Source organism: Dysidea avara, chromosome 4 (genome assembly GCF_963678975.1).
Source record: "Dysidea avara chromosome 4, odDysAvar1.4, whole genome shotgun sequence".
Lineage (NCBI taxonomy): Eukaryota > Metazoa > Porifera > Demospongiae > Dictyoceratida > Dysideidae > Dysidea > Dysidea avara.
Genome location: NC_089275.1, coordinates 37526394 through 37547498, shown reverse-complemented (window position 1 = coordinate 37547498; position 21105 = coordinate 37526394). Strand labels below are relative to the sequence as shown.

General features: G+C 36.5%; 2 protein-coding genes across 5 annotated transcripts in view; both read right to left on the bottom strand.

Annotated features, from left to right (window-relative positions):
- Positions 1-562: 562 nt before the first annotated feature.
- On the bottom strand, positions 563-8223 carry LOC136252013 (protein lev-9-like). Of its 4 annotated transcripts, none has more exons than XM_066044347.1 (5): positions 2823-4664; positions 2593-2766; positions 1314-1473; positions 1037-1258; positions 563-765 (listed from the first exon to the last, which is right to left on the bottom strand). In XM_066044347.1, exons 1-3 carry the CDS (start codon positions 2848-2850, stop codon positions 1418-1420), a joined length of 258 nt encoding a protein of 85 aa, XP_065900419.1. In that variant the 5' UTR covers positions 2851-4664; the 3' UTR covers positions 563-765; positions 1037-1258; positions 1314-1417. The 4 variants fall into 4 exon arrangements, with proteins under 4 accessions (XP_065900419.1, XP_065900418.1, XP_065900420.1 ...); XM_066044346.1 differs by having other exon boundaries at positions 563-1258; positions 2823-3000; positions 3088-4664; XM_066044348.1 differs by lacking the exon at positions 2823-4664 and adding an exon at positions 7785-8223 and having other exon boundaries at positions 563-1258.
- Positions 8224-10568: 2345 nt separating this feature from the next.
- LOC136252011 (putative ZDHHC-type palmitoyltransferase 6) overlaps positions 10569-21105 on the bottom strand; it is a 59704-nt gene continuing 49167 nt past the window's right edge. The window contains exons 12-15 of the mRNA XM_066044342.1: positions 16797-16843; positions 16263-16337; positions 16127-16212; positions 10569-10793 (exon numbers count right to left, since the gene is read on the bottom strand). Coding sequence (XP_065900414.1) covers positions 10655-10793; positions 16127-16212; positions 16263-16337; positions 16797-16843 — 347 coding nt within the window. The 3' untranslated portion in view covers positions 10569-10654. The remainder of the gene's footprint in view (positions 10794-16126; positions 16213-16262; positions 16338-16796; positions 16844-21105) is intronic.

Here is a 21105-nt window from a genome sequence, read left to right as displayed (position 1 = left end):
AAATGCTCAATAGTGAATGACCAAGTATAACTGAGCAGAGTCTATTTTTACACTTGATTTAAGAATCTTGTATGAGACTGGCCTACGGGATTCTGTTTTCCATTCTTCTCAAGTTGTATCATCCTAAAGACTTGAAATCATTTTTCAAAAGTTTTGTTTTATCTTTTTACAGCAGTAGCATTTTTAAAAAGAAAGTAACATTTACTACTGCTTCATTTCTATCAAAAAATACACACAAATACTGACATATAGCATGAAACATTCCATTTTATTAAGTGGTCATGGTTCCTTCACAATAACGCCGTGTATGTGTTAACTACATTGTATATGTCATGTCACAGAGCAGCTGGTCAGATGATGCTATTTTTCTCTGTGTGAATAATCAGTGGTTATGATTACTGGACCAATACTGGTGTATGTGAGCACCAGTTCTGTAGTTTTGATCAATACTGCATTTCACCCAATGCCAATCAACTAGAACTAATTTTTTTTTAGTCTTTTAAAGTTCCAAGTTATAACCAATCATATTTTAACACCTCAAAAATGCAACTGATACACCTGATTGAGCTTAACAAAAAATTATTGAAAATCTGATTAAGAAGTATTACAAAATTCACATACCAATATCACAAAATCAAAGCATGAGTACTGGTAGATAACAGTTTACTTATTTATACATACAACATACATGTAACACTATTAAGAAGTGAACCAGTTATAGTATAGAAAGAAAAAAAACTTTGCTCCATCACTGGATTTACAAGTCTTCAAATATAAACATAAAATGTTAAATACGTTACTTATCACAGTCTCTACAATATATACACACATTATGTATACACTGGTGGTAGTCATTGTGAAACGGAATACAATTTAGAGGATGAATACATAAAGAATGAATCAATGAACCGACTTATTGTCCCAGCTATACGTATTTCTTGCCAACCCAGTCTCACAAAACCAGTCTTGCAGATTTTCCAGATACACAAGTTTGAAAACTCATAATCTTATGGTTTTATGTAAATATAAAACTCACAACCGTTAATGAATGAGAAATTAGAGCAGAGGCCAATGCAGCACAAGCCTTATTGATCAGATACACAAGTAGGAATGGATGGTTGCCACATTCCTTCTGTACATGATATCAACACTAGTGGAGGATCCAAGTGGAAACCTTTATCACACTCCATTAGAGCAAACTCGTTGTCAAGCATCATTGTGGTACTGCCATTGGCCAAAGCAATATCACTACATCCTCCTAAATAGATTTATAAATGACAACTACTCCTACAAAGGCAATACAAAATCCTTACGTTTACAGGATCTGAAGATTGGGGTCCATGTTCCAAAGTGGCACTTTTGAACATCAGGTTGATATCCTTGATTACATGTGATTTTGTGAGTATAACTCTTGATGTCATGGTTTTATGGTGACTACTGCATTAGGTATGTTTTGTCTTTCATCACAGAGTTCTGTAAAAACAAAGATATACATTAATTTAGAATTTCAGACATGATTTAAAATGTATAACAGGCAGTCCTTAAGAACAAAAACAATTGTCAGATATTTGTGATTACTAAGACCTAGAATTTCTTTTAAGTTTGCCAAAGGTTTATTTTTAAAAACATCCAATATGTATGCATAGCCAACAGTAAGAGTAGTTTGTACTTACTCAAGCAATTGGGAGGTGCACTAGGGATGAGCCTATTTTGCTTTTTTTCCCACCTATTTTTCTTTCCAGCAATTTTTTTATTTTTCACCTATTTTGCTCAATATTTTGCTCGGATTTTTTCTATTTTGCTGAGCATCAGTAAAAATTAATTGCAGTATCTCAAGTTTGCAAGCATGTGTGACTGCTTTATTAGAATATTTTGTACCTAGTGACTGCTCTATTAGAGTATCTCGATCTTTTGTCACCATTTCCTAGGAACTCATGTTATCCTAATACCATGCGTGACTGTTCTATTAGAGTATCTCGATCTTTTTCATACAAAATGCCATTCCTTGGTGCCCATTTTTCCAATTTTCCACCTATTTTTCCAGCATTTTGCTCTTTGCTTTTACCAAAGTATTTTTCCAAGCAAAATCGGCGCATCCCTAAGGTGCACTCCATGTTGAGTCAGGTTGACAGATGGGAGGGTCCCCAATTAATCCATATCCACTGGGTACACTATACTAAACCACTTCTCCAACATCAGCAAATGTGACCGGATTTGCCAAAAAGGGTCTTCCACACACATCCAAATTATGAACCATGACAATTCATAACTTGAGATTGGGAACAGTTATTGACTTGAAATTTGATCATAGGTGAGCACCAACATAGGTTAATAGATGGAGATTTGCATCGTTCTTAAACACTAAGTTATGGTTCTCCAAGTTTATAGAATTGGGTGTGCGTGGAAGACCCCTTTTCGCAAATCCGGTCACAGATGCTGATTTAGTTGGGTGGATCGCATTCCATCATTACACTTAATGGACTGTGAAAGTGTACATTTGCCTGAAGAAACACACAATTGGAGATGTCATTGTAAATATACATGAATGAACACAATGTTACACAAAACAGTTAAACAATTATTGGTGCTTACGTTTACAAACTCCTTCTATTCCATTCCATTCACCATCTGTGTCACAACTACGTACTGCGGAGCCAGTGATATAATATCCAGGATCACAGGTAAAATGTGCCACTGAAGCATACATCAGCCCAGTCACTTCAATCCTTCCATTGGCAATAGGTTCAAATGGACGACATGTAATTGCTAAAGAATTAAAACACATTATACCTTGTATAATAAAATAGTACAGTTTGACTAACGTTTACAAGGTGGTGGCTTGGATGGCATGTTTCCATTGATGCAAACTCTGTTTAATTTGTTATTATTAAGAGAAAAGTGATATCCACTATACACACGTGTACTCTATTACAAGGGTAGCTCCATCATTAATGGAGTGAGTAACAGTAGCTTCTCCATTATCAATCATCAATATACATCCTGTATAATTATGTAGCACAGCAGAGAATAATTACAATGGATAAGATCGATCTCACGTGAGATCACGTGATTCATAGGGATGCTTACGGGGTGGAATTGTTATACTGTCAGTTTCCTGAGGACCTTGAGTACCAGCAATTGTGTATTGGAGCTGTATGAGAGATGCCAAGAAGGTTGAGAGTTAAAATGGAAGAGTGGTGGTTGTATGTGACTGGATTTTGGAAAATCACCCTTATGGGTGCATTATTGATTCAGAGAAAAACGTAGTTTAATAATTTAAAGCTTCGTATGTACATAATAAAGAATATCTATAGACAATACTGCATAAAAGTGAAGCTTAATAACATTACTTAGCCAACAGAATAGTTACATAGTAATCTCAATGTAGTTAGTGTGTCCATTGGTATACAGTGGAATCTTATAATTACTAGAAATTTCTAGGCCTAAAAAGTCCATAACTTGTATTTTTTTTGTGAATAATAATATTATTTATAACTCTTCAACTACTCTATTGGAACTATCAATGTTTGGATAACAGAGATTCTACTGTACCACATTTGACCTGAAGGTATTGAACTCTTGTAATGTCATCGCTTGAAGGTGAAAAGGCCTAGCTTTAATGTCTTCTGCATGAAATTTCACCTGGAGAATGCCTTAATTATTTTTGCAATGGTTTTTTTTCTGGTAAGACACCTGTGTACAATACAGGTGTATATAAAAGCTGTTTAGGTGTATTCAACATGTGATCGGCCATGATATCACCTCAACACAGATGTCATACATGATGTTATTTGCAGACATTATAGCAGAAAATGGTTAGCACTGTCTCATAATATTAATTGCTGATGCCATCTTGTGTATATAGAAGCCAATGGCATTGGCAAGTGGATGCTGTATGCACTCTTTGACCACAGTGTATCGTAGTGCACACCAGTTGTACTACATAATTATATGAGCTCACTATTATGCCAAAAATTTGCCAATTTTATTCCCTGTATATATTACAGATAAAAACTAACATAAGAGAAATAGACCAAAACGTTTGTACAATATAACATTCAATTTCTGTGATATTGGCATCCCTGTGCAGGAGGGCTTATTACCCTTGTTATGTGCTGTTATACCTGTTAAAATACGTAAGCGCAGAAAACTTCTAGTGATTTCATAAACTTCTTCACTACAATAATGTTATATCCACATCACATCTAATTCATCATTATTTTCAGCAATCGTTGAGTGCTTATACATTTAACCACTTTCTTATTTTAGAAGTAGTTTGTGAACAACAGTCTAATGACTATATTGTAGACCCAACTATTAGTATTAAAGTTATATTTGAGATTGTGAATGCATGCACCTCTAAGCATGAGATAAACATGCCAGCAACTACTAATATTGAAATTTTATATACCCCGTAATAATTTTATGGTTTGTTGGTGTATGGCTATAGGAAATGATACACCATACTAGTGGTCTATTACAGGCTTTAGAAATGATTTCATGGACTTGTTGATGCCAAGTTGAGCCATGAAAACTGTATTACTACAATTAAAGTTATCAGTTGAGCACTGGAGGGTGAATGTAGGAGTTTACAATACAAGGCAGTATACCCCTAGCAAGGGGAGTCTACAAATTCATATGACAAAATTAAAGCAGGACAAGGGAAAACCCATGCAGTATATTTTATAACCTCTTCTCAGCTAGGACAACAGCCAAGTGTCATACACTCAGTGATAAACCAGGAGGTGATCTAAGTTCAGGCAATATAATAACCCCAAATAGAAAGCAACGGTAGCTACCTTGGTAAAGAGAAAAGGGCCACTAAACTAGTTGTGTGGCTGATACTATGTATCTATCACTATACTATACAAAACTAGATTATGAGCTAGATATAGATGACCATGACCACACTAACTGAAATGTTCATCTCATCATGCAGTATGATAGTACTGTATAGTAGGGATCACAAAGGTATGGGCATGGCCCATAAAAAAACATCTCCCAAAAACCTGTTTCACTTATCCCTGACAATGATGAAACAGTATTGGTTACAAACCCAAACAAGCCTTCAGATTGACCTAAAATGCTTTCAACAAGTTGCTATGAAATTTAAAAAAATATTGAATTGAATTTTCTAGTGACTGACTAAGTAACTGACTGACTGTCGCCTTCAGACAAGTGTAGCTCGATAACAGGTAAGGCTGCAGACTTGATTTTTTTACTGTTTGACGTTGCTTCAGCCGGACATGTACCTTTTGGCATACTGCTGTAAGTACAATACATTCTTCATGGACTTGCCAGTATCCTCCTTTGTGTCCCATTCATCTTTGCTGACAGCGAAAGGCGTCTATTTGGTGGTAGCATGTGATGGCTTCCCTTCATAACAGAAATCGTCCGTATTTTTCATATCAGCTACTTTGATTGCAGAGGTACTTTTTGAGCGGTTCTCGATTTGTAATGCTGTGTAACAGGTTGAACATACGTAGCTGACAATGAAACCTCATGGATACTTCACTTTTCAGATGATAATTGATAGCTGGGTATGAGGTGCCATTTCTTTCTTTTGATGTGGTATGCATGAGTTCTCCAGTCATAATTTTATTTTACAGAAAAAAGTAACAAGCAAGTACACAAAAAATTGAAATTTTAACTAGAGTAGGGACATTGATAAAAAGTACTGAAACAAGCTGGAGTAGTGCACAATATTAAAACAATAATATCCCCACTGTGCTCAAGATACCATAATGGAAATGCACAGTAGGGATATAACACTTCTTATTGTTTTACTGTAATTTAATATCGTGCACTACTCCAGCTTGTTTCAGTACTTTTTAATAATGTGCTATGGTCCCTACTAAAGCTGACATTTTTAAATTCTTATATGGACTTGTCCTATTAGACCGATCCAATAGATACTTTTAATTGTGTTGTATATATGATGTATAAGATTTTTGATTGTGATCTAGTAGTAGCTATATGGTCAACACTCAGTAGTTACCTTTGGCAAAAGCAACATCACCATTAAGTGCAACATATCATCTTTGGAGAGAAGCTGTACATGAAGGGTAAATAGCATGATCTTTTTATAAAAGGAGTTGCAAGAATTACATACTCAAGGATACCAATAGAGACACGACAACAACATTGTAGGTTAAATGTTCTAAGTTACAATGAATACCCCAAGAACTACATGCACATGATGTATATAGCTATGGTGAAGTGTTGGTACGTGCTATCAAGAGATACATGTATGTACATGTAATAAAAGCAACCACCAGGAAAGGCATGTCATAAAAATTCATAACAGCACAAGCAACACTTCCTTAAGAAATTTGATCCTTGCGTTTATCTTTATAAGATGTGGTAATTTGAAAAACAGGGATGTACGTACGTAACAATTATACATATAGTCTTGAACACCATAACTCTTGAACTCGATACTGCAAATTTTGTTAGCCTTATACTGTACATACCAACTATGAAAGTATTTAACTAAAACTTACAACATAATGAAGCAAAGAAATTAAAACTGACTATAGCATGCACTGAATAATGATAACAAGTATACAGATATTGGGCTGTAGATGCTACAGATTTGTGGACAGCAAATGATGTAAGACAAAAAGTGTAGCAATGTATTGACCAATTTTACACTTGATTAGAATTATGGATAAAATTCTCCTGAAAGTAGCTACGAGGAAATATTAAATCAGGAGTTTCCACCTTATCTCCTGTCTCTATATTCTTCCTCGGAAACCTGTTGATCCTTCATGAAACCATTCCTGTTCTTCCACTCATGGGTTTTCATGCACATAAGGCCAGGCCTAACATGCCATACAGGGTATGTGAAACTGGTCACCATCATCATCAATCATCACACTCAACATGAATACTATCATTACTAAGGATACCACAGACAAGTCATTTCAATCACTATATGACCAGGAAATGAACAGAGCTCAAAGCTTACTCAGCCACAAGTACAAATATGGTAGGTGTAATATCGAATTGTCAAGGAGATTTCTGCAGGATGTAAACATGGCTTCAGGAAGCACTAATTAACGTAAACTTATTAAGACATTTTGCGTTTTATTTTTATACCAATTTCATCAGTCTGTTTACTGACTCTGCAGTAAACTGGTCAGCATACCCCCCACAATGTTGATGGGAAAATATAGTACTAACAGGTGTGAATAGCATTAGCTTACCAACCACTAATGACTAAACACCATTTCCCTCTAAGGAAAAACTGGGTGAAATGTGACAAGCTCATGGATAGCAGCCAAGTGTAAATAAAAAATATGGACAAAAGGTATAATATACATTTTGATATGGTGAATATTGTATATCATACATGATAGCCACTAGGCCGTGCAAAGTTAATAATATTTCTGGTCCTACATACACCTCAAAATTGACCAGGTTACCAGGCTTCTTTTTTTTTTATTTCAAAACTTTTTGATGTGGTACACAACAATTGACATAGCATACAGTTAATGAAATTATAGGGACATGCATGGGGTTTTTACAAGACATAAACAGTATAAACTCAGCAGAAAAATTACCAGGCAGAGTACCCAAAATATAATTATTGCTAACTTTTTGTGGTCTTTGGTGTATTTCTTACCGTAAGCTATATACTTGATGAGGATATTATAGCTAAGTATAATTATAATGTCACTGTATCAGTTTTCTGAAATTGAGCCAGTTCTTTCTTTTCAGAATACAGTGGGTAAGAGGCCAAACATTTTTGGTGAACAATACATCAATACACCATGGCTAACCTCTAAACATTGACCCAATGGTCTATCATCTCTAGATCTAGGGACACTACTACTGCTTCTCCTCAACCTGATTGACATGTGTGTTGTCTGAAGACAATTCTAGTTTAACTTGATATGCCACCAGAATACAATGCATAGAACATATCATGTATCACTGTCAGATTGTGTGGTGACAGGTTAAGTTTCAAAGGATTCAGCAGTTGCTAAGAAGCCAGTGTGAATCATAACAAGATTTGTTGTAAAATAAACAAAGGATGAAGCCATATCTGTAACTTCTGTTACCTCACAGTTTCTTTTAACAGTTGATTGCTCAAGCTGCAATATGTCTATAGATAAATTCCCAACTACATAACCTATATTCACAACTTCACCATGTTGACGTAGATGTTGGTTTCCTGTCAACACTTTTATTGACCTTCTACGGAACACAAGGAAGATTTTCACTGAAAATAAAAAAAGATTTTCAACCACAGAGTAATACCAATATTTCCTGTATTTATTCTGTCTATGTTTTGGTAATGTAAGTAATTTTACCTACCCTAAGACAAAATCAGACCACAGTCCTCAATACTGAATAGCACGGGAGTCATTAATTTTTTAGATTTGTGGTCCATTTTCTCTCATAGGGACTTTTTTTGAATTAGTTGTTTCAATACTGACTAAAGACAGAGTTAGATAGTACTGGAACACTATTTTTGCTGTTAACATGCACGTAAGTTTGCTAAATAAAGCAGCCATTTTAAAACAGTGTCGCATGCATTGTAGGTTACTTGTGGGAAAATTTTTACGTCTGTCTAACATGGCTGCATAATTTTATTTTCCTTTGGACACATTAGTGCTTTTCACTGTAGAGCTAATTTAATTTATCGCTGATGTACAACCTGTGGTGTGTGTTGTATCAACAAAGTGTAACCATCGTCTGGACGTGGTTATAGGTGACTTGCCTTACGTCACAAGGTCTAGAGTGCACAGATGTGTTGGGTACTTCAAAATCATAAGTACATGTACTATTGAGTGTTGACTCAACGTATGTCACAATCTTTACAATAAAGGTTCACCAATGAAATTCTAGCATACTATAGCACTAAAATGCCATTATAGAAAGGTGTCCTGACTTAAGGAGTTTAGACTCTAATGGTTTTGTAATAATTATTTCATCACATCTTAGTTTTATAAAGTTTTTCAAATCTTTATTATACCCTTTGTACGTAATTGCTGATAACATTGGTAACACTGGCTCTAAATTAGCCATTGATGCTTTACTGTCCAGTCTTGATCATGATGACATTGACACACAGATTTCTGTTATTAGGGGACTTGGTGTACACCTTGATCAACCAAATATTCATAATGCTTTGATCATTTTACTGAATGAAACTGATAATGGTGAAATACTTGATGAGATCATAGCAATACTACTTAAGTCTCATTAGTCCCGTAGGCACATAGTCTCTTACAAGATGTTGTATTAATCAATGTAGACTGTACCTTCAGGTGTGAAACCAGACCTAGCAACATGATACTCTGTGTCACATTACACACTTTGTTGATAACACTGACACTTCATTAAATGTGACCATTCTCTCTTGTGTAAACAACAGTGCCAACATGTCCACTGAACCCACCATTTCATTAATATTCACATCTCCCTTGTACTCTGATACTTTCAGTATACTGATGAAGAACCTATCTAATCAGTATATTTAGACACACACCACAATACAATTGGCTCATGCACCCATGTACACTGCAACTGTGCATCATAGGTCAGTATCAAATACATACACTAACACAACAATAAGCTCTATTTTACATGCTACAGCTAAACTAAAAGTGCTCAGGTACTCTGTTACAGTACTAGCTGTTTAATGTTGTCATCTGATACAATAGGACTGGAATCTTAAACCTCGATATTTATTATTTTGATGAAATGATCAACCCCCTTGAATATCTAAATAACTGATTCTTTCATCATCAAATGTGCTGTTTTATTAAAGTGTATGCTCAATTAGAGTAATTTAACAGACTTCTGTACATAAATGAAAAGGCTTCCTAAAGTAGTACACAGATGTCATAATGGCAGGGCATTGCCCATATGTAAACAGTTACTAGCAATATACTAAAACAAGTATGATACATATGTGCCTAAATGTACGTGTAATTTGGTTCAACAGGCCGGTATCAAATACTCCAACAGAACATATACAAACTGTATGCTGTGATCTTACTGAAATTTATTTGTTAAAAGCTGCAGCTTGAATAAAAACCCAAGTCACTTTTAGTACCTTGTAACTACAGTCTCATAGCACTGAAACAGTAGGCCAACTCCTCATTGACCAATCCCAAACAGAAATGACCGCTCAGATAGAGTACTTTGTTACAATGTCCATAACCTACAAGAGTATGCTCTATTAGAGTATTTGAACACAATGTTCTTATACACATGATTGAGAATGGTCTTTATTATCCAAACAATCTTTTTTCTTTGAAAAGTGAAGTTTATTGTGACTAAACTGACACATATAATGAGGTCCCATGGTATCTGCATTTGAAGTGCAGTGATTACAACTGCACAGTCAACACTGTTGTGTTTAGGTAATTTTACTTTAGTTAGTAGACATTTCTTAGTTACAGACAATTCCTAAGATATGTACAGTAGTGGGGACTGTCTGGAAAGAGAGGCTAGCTCTATCACTATATAGCACTGCAGCAGTGACTTTCACCACTAAAATTTGAGATATGCTGTAACACGCAAGAATACAGCAGTACATCAAGCACCACATACCAAACCAATTACATATTAGAGTAATAACAACAAACTACGTATATATTGTTTACTTTATCTTATAAATTATCTGTATATAACATGCCTATATATGGTGGTACGTTGAACTAAGTTTAGCTGAGACTGTCTTGTTCCTTGCCATAACCTGGTACCACTGGTTGTAGTTGGTAAGGAATACTAAAATATTATTGACTCTCTGCTTAAATGTCACATTCTGTGATGACCTACGCACAAACACAAAATATCATACCATAACTCTATTACAAGCAGATTATGTACATACATGTGTGCAAAAACCTGACACAAATTGCGAATTTTTTGAATTTCTGTTTAATAAATATTTATAATCTACTTAGCCCTCTCTGGCTAAGTTTCAGCCTCATATGCCAGTAACTTTTGGAGTTACAGCCCTATAAAGTAGCAATAACAGAAAAATCAATTTGTACAGCAAGTATAGGGAAAATAAATCCAGGTATTTACTAAAATGATTTTAATTTATGAATGGACTGACATACAGAGCTGACATTTTCACCATCATGTTTGCCATGAATAAGGGTAAGTTTGTCTTTTTATCATCTTTCTTCACTGCATACAAAGGCAAAATTTGTGGAGAGAAATTGATCATGTATGATTACTTCGACATGATGTAAACAAATGCTCCTGACAGCCCCCTGGTGAGGCTATTAGGTGGTGAAGGCACAATCCCCAAATCATCTCAATATGTCACAGTAGTGACAGAGGCAACGCAATAGTGGCATCGTAACTAAAGGCCACCAGTAGCTAAGTGCCAGTACAGCATTGGTGTGGTAATGGCACAGTGATGTGTACACAGTATATGTAATTATGGATACAAAACATACAGGAGAGAACTATACATTATTGCAGTACTGTATGCAGCAATACATTATAGGCAACATCAACAGATAAAAATTATTAGCCAATATACAGTAAAGTATCAACATCAACTAGAGCTAAATAAGGTTCATCAGTTGTGTAGCAGCAATGGCACAGTGACGGGTGACACACTATAATTATGCATACACAACTTGCAGGAGATAGCTACACAATACTGTAGGAGTATGCAAGCCAGATGAACCAGATAAAGGAAGACAGCCAAGCCAGCCAGAACCTAGTAGCTAAGCCAGGTGAAGGCAAAAAAAGATTAAGCATGTATTGAATTGCCTGACACCAACACAAAGAAGTTCACCATGCCAGCTGCACAAGACAAGATTGTTTACTTGTATTTTATATTGTAGAGAGCGTGGCATGTGTTTTGATGTTTTCTTGTACTACATAATATTTTATGTGACTGGCAGCTGGCATGGAGACTTGAGACGTTACAAACATAAAAACTTATTTGTAATCTTCTTGTTTACGTGTAAAGTGGCCTCTCGCTCTCCTGCAGTCACTTCAGGGACATTTGCTAATCTTCTCCTTCACGCAATCTGTAATTAAGCAAGGGTGTGGTACTGGGCGTTATATAGAATTACACGTATGGTAAAGTCATCAGCACGAACGGGCGCAACGATTATATGTTTGTGCCTTTGTTCACAGGCAAATCGATCCCAGGTTAGTTTATGTCTCTAGGCCTTGTAGTTTTCTCAAACATTAATTATTTATTTATGATGTAATTTTAACCACGTTTCGTATTATTCTTAGTACTTGGTTGTATAATTACTTGGCCCAGGGCAAATACAACCAAGTACAATCACCAACGGGACAACCTACTAGTGGGGCATGTACAAACAGTGCATGGCCAACACAGTGTGTGCAGGTAGAAAAGATGCACAATAATACAATTCTATAGGAATTGACTGGCACATATACATATTAGGGATGTATTAGTATGCAATTATGCGCATATCAATGTTTTGCCCCACTACTATGAACATAGGCAGAGGTGGGGGATAGGTGGGGATTTGAACATTTAAAAATTCTTATCCCCACTACCTGGGGCTACTTTTGATGTCTCCCCCAGTAAAAGAACCACGAAACACCCAGCTACGTGCCCTCATAGCATCAAATACCCCACCACCTGGGGCACGGTTTGAGGTCAATTCCCCCAATAATCCCCGCCTAGCCCCCACTTCTGCCTGTGTTCATAGTAGTTGGGCAAACCATTGATAGGTGCATTACAATCAGTGATTATCTGACCATGGAGACGTGAGGCTTCAGGTGGAGAGCTATGCATCATCACACAAACTTACCAGCTGGAAACTGCACCTTCTTCACACAATGGCCTGCCAGGTGAGGCTTTCTTCCATCCCATACATGAGTGAAGGTAGCCTAGTTACACGAGACTTAAGAAACAAGACTATCAAAGTGTTTTAACCAACACAAGCTAACCTCCAGTGATTAGTAGCAACTTCCAATCATGTTGTTATTAAGCAGGAGTAGCAACCACTCATCTTCCAATCGAAATAGTCACTGTCGCCCACTTTCAAACACAAATGAACAGCAGTTCGCTTGTCTAGTGGGTGTCACGTGCTAACTGTTTTGATCGGCGTTAAATAGAATCGCCATATCTCCATGAGAACACCCGCTCATTATACGATTGTCTCTTCAAACAACATGGATTCTATTCCGGGTGAGTGTGAAGCGTTAGGCCTTGTAGTTTTCTCAAACATTATTTATTATTAATTATTTATTTCATTATTTATTTATTTCATTATTAATGATGTAATTTCAATCGCATTTTGTATTATCTTCAGTATTTGGTTGTATAATTACTAGGATCGCGTCACATACAACCAAGTACATACACCAACGTTGAAACCTACCCATTAGGCAAGTATAGACAGTGCCATAGGCAACACTCAGAGCAGTGTGTGTGTACCGGTGGAAATGATACATATGCATACGTACACAGGCAAGGGAGTTTAACTGGCATCAGAAAACCACAATACTAAAACACAACCTACACAAAAACCAAGTTAAGTTAGCTATATTGAAAGTAGCTATATATTGTAGGTGTGATGTGTCTCTGAAGATGACTCAGCAGTGAAGTAAGGCTATGCAGAACAAGGGATGTGGTGAAAGCACAATTGATCTCAATCAAGCCAATATGGCACAACAGACTCTGTTGTAACTAGAGGCCACTGGTGATGTGCCAGTATATCAGCGGTGTGGCATTGGTACAGTGATCACAGTCTATAATATTATGCATACAGCCATGCACAACATACAGGAGATAGTTACACATTGTTGTATACGCAGCACTGCATCGGCTTCTTGTTTATTACAGACTCACAGTAGAGTAGTAGTTAAGCTGAGTGGAAAAATAATTCCAGCCGCTAGCAAGCCAGATGAAGGATGAAGATGTATAATACAACTACAAGTTTTACATTACTCATTACCTTGTTGTTCCAGCTGGTTATTTACGAGTGCATCAGCTGGTATCCCAACTGGTCATCAGCTCAGTGGTTGTTCACTGCATGACACCTGGAGCGCATATCCTGCATACAAAATACAGTTACAAACATTTAAACATACTTGTAATCTTGTTGTTTCGTGTAAGGTAGCCTCTGGCTCTGCTGTAGTCACTCCGTGGACGTTTAGGCCACTCCAAATAAGACTGTAGTTTCCCATCCTGATGTTTTCGTTATTCGGTGCGGGCGGGAGGCTTATTATCACTATTCATTATTAAAGATGTGACTGCTCTATTGGAGTATCTTGATCTTGAATGGATTTCAAGGTAATGAAAATGGCTTCTTTGCAACGTAGCAACCACCAGAACCATTAATTTTTAGGTTTCAGTGTTTTTAGCAATGCAAAATAAAAGGCTCCATGAGAAGTTTCCTGAAAGCAGCACAGGAAGTGGTTTTGGAAAAATAATGACATGCAATAAGACGTAATGTGGGTGGAGGATGGGAAACTACACTCTCATTTGGAGTGGCCTTACTAATCTTCTCCTTCGCGCAATCTGTAATTAAACAAGGGTGTGATGCTGGGTGTTGTATAGAATTACACGTACGGTAAAGTCATCAGCACGAACGGGCATACTTATTATACGGTTGTGCCTTCATTCACAAGCGAATATATCCCCACTTAGTTCATGTCTCTAGGCCTCGTAGTTTTCTCAAACAACATTTATTATTTATTCATTCATTATTAATGACGTAATTTAACCGCATTTCATATTATCTTTAGTACTTGGTTGTATAATTATTACTATTAAATTAATATTTTACAGCACATAGGTACTGAAAGCCAATGGCAAGTACTGGCAAGGGCTAAATTACACTAACATAAAATTAATTAACTACAAAACCTAAAGTACACTAGGATAAAATTAGATAATTAATTAGTTACAGAACTGATTGGTTTCTTATAGGAAAAGTGGGGAGGTAAAGTTATGGTAGTTTGTCGTAAAGTGGAGGTTTTGTCATTCTAACACACTGGCTACAGGGACAGAGGTAGTGGAAGGTATATGCACATCGTTGTCATTAAACTCTTGTATGAAGTGGTTCCACATACAGATGTACAATTTGTGCTTGAAAGATGTTATTTGAGCTGTTAGAACCACTGTAGGTAGAGAGTTCCACAGGCAGGGTATACGGTGAAAGTAGAAATGATGAGTTAAGTTAGTGGAGCACCTGTGGTGAACCAACTTTGCAGATGAACCAAATCTAGTGTTCGATGAGCTAAATTGTAGATAGTTTTTAATATTGAAATGGGAAGTTGGTGACTTGTACGACTTGATGTTATTGTTAGTCCCTTCCTTCAATAAGAAAGTGACATTCAAACAATTTATGCAATTTTTCAATAATACGCAAATATTTCACCCATTGTTTTCAATACTTTTAAATTTAGGCTTGCGTTGGGTTTTCTCAGATCCGGTCACATATAAAGATAATCATATCAGGACAATATTACCCATGACATCATTAATGTATGTAAACTGATAATGCTTGACATCACAAGTTAATAGATTAATGGACCACTATTACTCCGTAATGGAATAACAAACCACATACTCAACATTAGGAATAGAAATGTAAAGCAATTAGTTTTCAAAATTTCAACCATTATTATTTTTAACATGGAAGTTTTTTAAGGATCACAGCATCCACCAAGTAGGCTGTTCTTCAGCTGTGCCCTAATAATAAATATTTTTACAGCTGGGTGGTTGAAGCAATGGGTTGCTCAAGCAAACAATAGTAACAGCGAGTTCCCATCCCAGACATCAAACCTGGAACCTTTCAATTACCAAGCCAATGCCTTACCATTTGAGCTACCGTAGAAATGTCATTAGTAATCAAAAACTAACTAAAATTGTCACAACACCTTTTGAAATCCCAAACTCTCTAACAGAGCAGTTACCAGATTTACAGCTACACTGTAGTTCATTCAGTGATGAATGATTACTTATGGCTAGTAAACACATCATAGTATGCAAAGCATACTGAAACATCAAATGGTCCTGAGGCAGTGTTTGAAATGTAACAATTGAGATGAAAGACTATACAAACGTATGAAGTATATTCCTCCAACCTTTTATAAGCACAAACAAGCAATAGCTTGTGTCTTAAAAAATTCCACCAACAAGTATACAAACCTTTTCTTCTTGTACGCTACATTTCCACTTGTATCAAAGTATGTTGTGCCAAGGAGGGAAATATACTTCAACTGAAATGCCAAATTCTGCAACAAGGGAACATCTTACACTGCAGCTCATCACACATCACTCATACCATATAGGCTATCATTCCAGTACAAATATTTGCAATTATCAAGACAAACAACCATGGCTCTTCAGTGGCAGTCACCTCAAAAAAAGTAATAAGTATAACAGCAAAATCCATACAAACACATATCTGTTGATGCTTTTTGTGGCACAAAAGGTGATTTTCATTTATAAATGGTTCAAAATTATTTTCAATGATGAAGAATAGTTACACTGTAGCAACCTTTAAGTAAGTATCAATACGGTAGGCAGTACTATCAGACAAAGAGATATAAAGCACTCAGATATTTGTACATGCCTTACAAGTTGTTGATGTGTAGTTACAAATTACGTAATTAAAAATTTTCTAATAGAACAAACAGTACACTTTGCACATTCACTACTTCAACTATTCAATGGTACTAAATGAATTCTCACCACCCTCACTATACACAGCACACACGCACCATGCACACTACCTATAAATATATATACACACAACTTTCTTTTATATTCATACCAATAAGTACTATCTTAAGTATTTATATAAACAAGTACATACCTCTAAGAGTTTTAATGGATGATAAGTCGAGTGAACTTGAATAATACCTACAAATTCATGTGCACATATAATGGCGTATACAGTTTCAATATACCAACTATTGAGCACAATTTGTTCACAAAAATACAAATACATTTAACCAAATTTTATGATTTTCGGATCAAACTCAACTAAGTAAGCTAAGTACAGGGTCGGCAAGCCAGCAAAAAAAATGAAGTTTGCTAGCTGAAGAACAATCTGTGTACCTAAGGTACATTATGATTGCTGTGCTACTCATCAGTAGCTTGCTATATGGCAAAATATTTAGCATTTCTCGTTTGTGATGCATTTAAAAGGTAGCTTGCAAACCCTTTGTGGCGTACCTCTACTTGCAAGGTGATCATGTGATGACTATAAATGTTATGTACCAAAAAACAAACAGTTGGTTGGCCCCAAGAAACAAAATTTTTAGTTGAAGTAGCTCTAGTGTAGTTACGTACATGTACATATGTGAACTTCCATTTTGTCAGATTACACAACCATGGAAACAATACCACAGCATAACGAGGATGAAACGTAATACAGAAAATGAAACCATGTTATTCAGATGCATTTTATAGCTTTTAATCAAGGTTTGTAAGTGTAGCTTTTTACCCGCACTAACATGTACATCACTATCAAAATGGTCCCTTTTATGTAAGTACAGATCATTAAGACTCTTAAAGGACTTACTACTCTTGACAGTATAGCGTACAGGGCTCTATGGTATATACCATGTTTTAGGTCACTAGAGTATGCAATAAATCATTGCAATAGTGAAAATACCATGTATGTATGTTAGATATTATTATCTAATCCAAAACAGCCAAGCTGTAAAAAAACAGTGCGGCCCTCAAAAAGGCTATGGTGAAAAAAGATGTGAAATCCAAGTTGGCGGCCAAGAAATTGGCTGTGATGGTAGGTTAATGGTAAAAATTTTAATAATGACAATTCAGGTGAATTTTTGTGTCGCTTGGTCTTGGTAAAAAATTCAGCTAAATTGCCGTTATTAAAATTTTTACCATTAACCTACCATCACAGCCATTTCTTGGCCGCCACCTTGGATTTCACATCTTTTTTCACCATAGCCTTTTTGAGGGCCGCACTGTTTTTTTACAGCTTGGCTGTTTTGGATTAGATTTCATTTATTTTTGTATTTGTATACCACAAAGCCGGCCATAGGCCAGCTTTGGGACTTTTTTAACCTGTCTTTTTTTTCTTTACCACAGGAAGAAGAAAAGATGAAGCAGATGTACTTTAAATATTTCTGATTTTATCAGTAAATGTACAAATTATATATATAATACATATATTTATTACAGAACTCTCCATGGTGGTTTCTTTGTAACTGAACACTCTACAAGGTGACTTCTTCTTGCTGCCCTCTCTACAGAGTGATTTGTTTGTAGCTGAACTATCTACAAGGTAACTTCTTCTAGCTGATCTCTCTACAGGGTGATTTGTTTGTAGCTGAACTATCTACAAGATAACTTCTTCTAGCTGATCTCTCTACAAGGTGATTTGTTTGTAGCTGAACTATCTACAAGATAACTTCTTCTAGCTTATCTCTCTACAAGGTGATTTGTTTGTAGCTGAATTCTGTGCAGGTGATTTGTTTGCAGCTAAGCTCTTTACAGAATGGTTCTTTGTAGCTGAACTCTCTACAAGGTAACTTCTTCTAACTGATCTTTCTACAAGGCAATTTGTTTGTGGCTGAATTTTCTACAGGGTGATCTCTTTGAAGCTGAACTCTCTACAGGTGATTTCTTTGCAGCTGAACTCTCTACATGATGGTTTCTTTGTAGCTGAACTCTCTACAGGTGATTTCTTTGTAGCTGAACTCTCCACAAGGTAACTTCTTCTAGCTGATCTCTCTACAGGGAGATTTGTTTGTAGCTTAACTCTCTACAGGTGATTTGTTTGCAGCTGAACCCTCAACAAGGTAACTTCTTCTAGCTGATCTTTCTACAGGGAGGTTTGTTTGTAGCTGAACTCTCTACATGATGGTTCTTTGTAGCTGAACTCTCTACAAGGTGACTTCTTCTAGCTGATCTTTCTACAGGGAGATTTGGTTGCAGATGAACTCTCTACATGATGGTCTCTTTGTAACTGAACTCTCTACAAGGTGACTTCTTCTAGCTGATCTTTCTAGAGGATGATTTGTTTGTAGCTGAATTCTCTACAAGGAAACTTCTTCTAGCTGATCTCTCTACAGGGAGATTTGTTTGTAGCTGAACTCTCTACAGGTGATTTGTTTGCAGCTGAACTCTCTACATGATGGTTTCTTTGTAGCTGAACTCTCTACAAGGTAATTTCTTTTAGCTGATGTCTCTACAAGGTCACTAGTTTGTAGCTGAACTCTCTACATGATGATTTCTTTGTAACTGAACTCTCTACAAGGTGACTCCTTCTAGCTGATCTTTCTACAGGGTGATTTGTTTGTAGCTGAACTCTCTACAAGGAAACTTCTTCTAGCTGATCTCTCTACAGGGAGATTTGTTTGTAGCTGAACTCTCTACAGGTGATTTGTTTGCAGCTGAACTCTCTACATGATGGTTTCTTTGTAGCTGAACTCACTACAAGGAAACTTCTTCTAGCTGATCTCTCTACAGGAAGATTTGTTTGTAGCTTAACTCTCTACAGGTGATTTGTTTGCAGCTGAATTCTCTACATGATGGTTTCTTTGCAACTGAACTCTCTACAAGGTGACTTCTTCTAGCTGATCTTTCTAGAGGGTGATTTGTTTGTAGCTGAACTCTCTACAAGGTAACTTCTTCTAGCTGATCTCTCTACGGGGAGATTTGTTTGTAGCTGAACTTTCTATAGGTGATTTGTTTGCAGCTGAACTCTCTACAATATGGTTTCTTTGTAACTGAACTCTCTACAAGGTGATTTCTTCTAGCTGATCTTTCTACAGGGTGATTTGTTTGTAGCTGAACTCTCTACAAGGAAACTTCTTCTAGCTGATCTCTCTACAGGTGATTTGTTTGCAGCTGAACTCTCTACATGATGGTTTCTTTGTAGCTGAACTCACTACAAGGAAACTTCTTCTAGCTGATCTCTCTACAGGAAGATTTGTTTGTAGCTTAACTCTCTACAGGTGATTTGTTTGCAGCTGAATTCTCTACATGATGGTTTCTTTGCAACTGAACTCTCTACAAGGTGACTTCTTCTAGCTGATCTTTCTAGAGGGTGATTTGTTTGTAGCTGAACTCTCTACAAGGTAACTTCTTCTAGCTGATCTCTCTACGGGGAGATTTGTTTGTAGCTGAACTTTCTATAGGTGATTTGTTTGCAGCTGAACTCTCTACAATATGGTTTCTTTGTAACTGAACTCTCTACAAGGTGATTTCTTCTAGCTGATCTTTCTACAGGGTGATTTGTTTGTAGCTGAACTCTCTACAAGGAAACTTCTTCTAGCTGATCTCTCTACAGGGAGATTTGTTTGTAGCTGAACTCTCTACAGGTGATTTGTTTGCAGCTGAACTCTCTACATGATGGTTTCTTTGTAGCTGAACTCACTACAAGGAAACTTCTTCTAGCTGATCTCTCTACAGGAAGATTTGTTTGTAGCTTAACTCTCTACAGGTGATTTGTTTGCAGCTGAATTCTCTACATGATGGTTTCTTTGTAACTGAACTCTCTACAAGGTGACTTCTTCTAGCTGATCTTTCTAGAGGGTGATTTGTTTGTAGCTGAACTCTCTACAATATGGTTTCTTTGTAACTGAACTCTCTACAAGGTGATTTCTTCTAGCTGATTTTTCTACAGGGTGATTTGTTTGTAGCTGAACTCTCTACAGGTAATTTGTTTGCAGCTGAACTCTCTACATGATGGTTTCTTTGTAGCAGAACTCTCTACAAGGTAACTGATGTCTCTACAAGGTCACTAGTTTGTAGCTGAACTCTCTATATGGTGGTTTCTTTGTAACTGAACTTTCTACAAGGTGACTTCTTCTAGCTGATCTTTCTAGAGGGTGATTTGTTTGTAGCTGAACTCTCTACAAGGAAACTTCTTCTAGCTGATCTCTCTACAGGGAGATTTGTTTGTAACTGAACTCTCTACAGGTGATTTGTTTGCAGCTGAACTCTCTACATGATGGTTTCTTTGAAGCTGAACTCTCCACATGGTAACTTCTTCTAGCTGATCTCTCTACAGGGAGATTTGTTTGTAGCTGAACTCTCTACAGGTGATTTGCTTGCAGCTGAACTCTGGTTTCTTTGTAGCTGAACTCTGTACAGGGTAATTTATTTAGCTGATGTCTCTACAAGGTAACTAGTTTGTAGCTGAA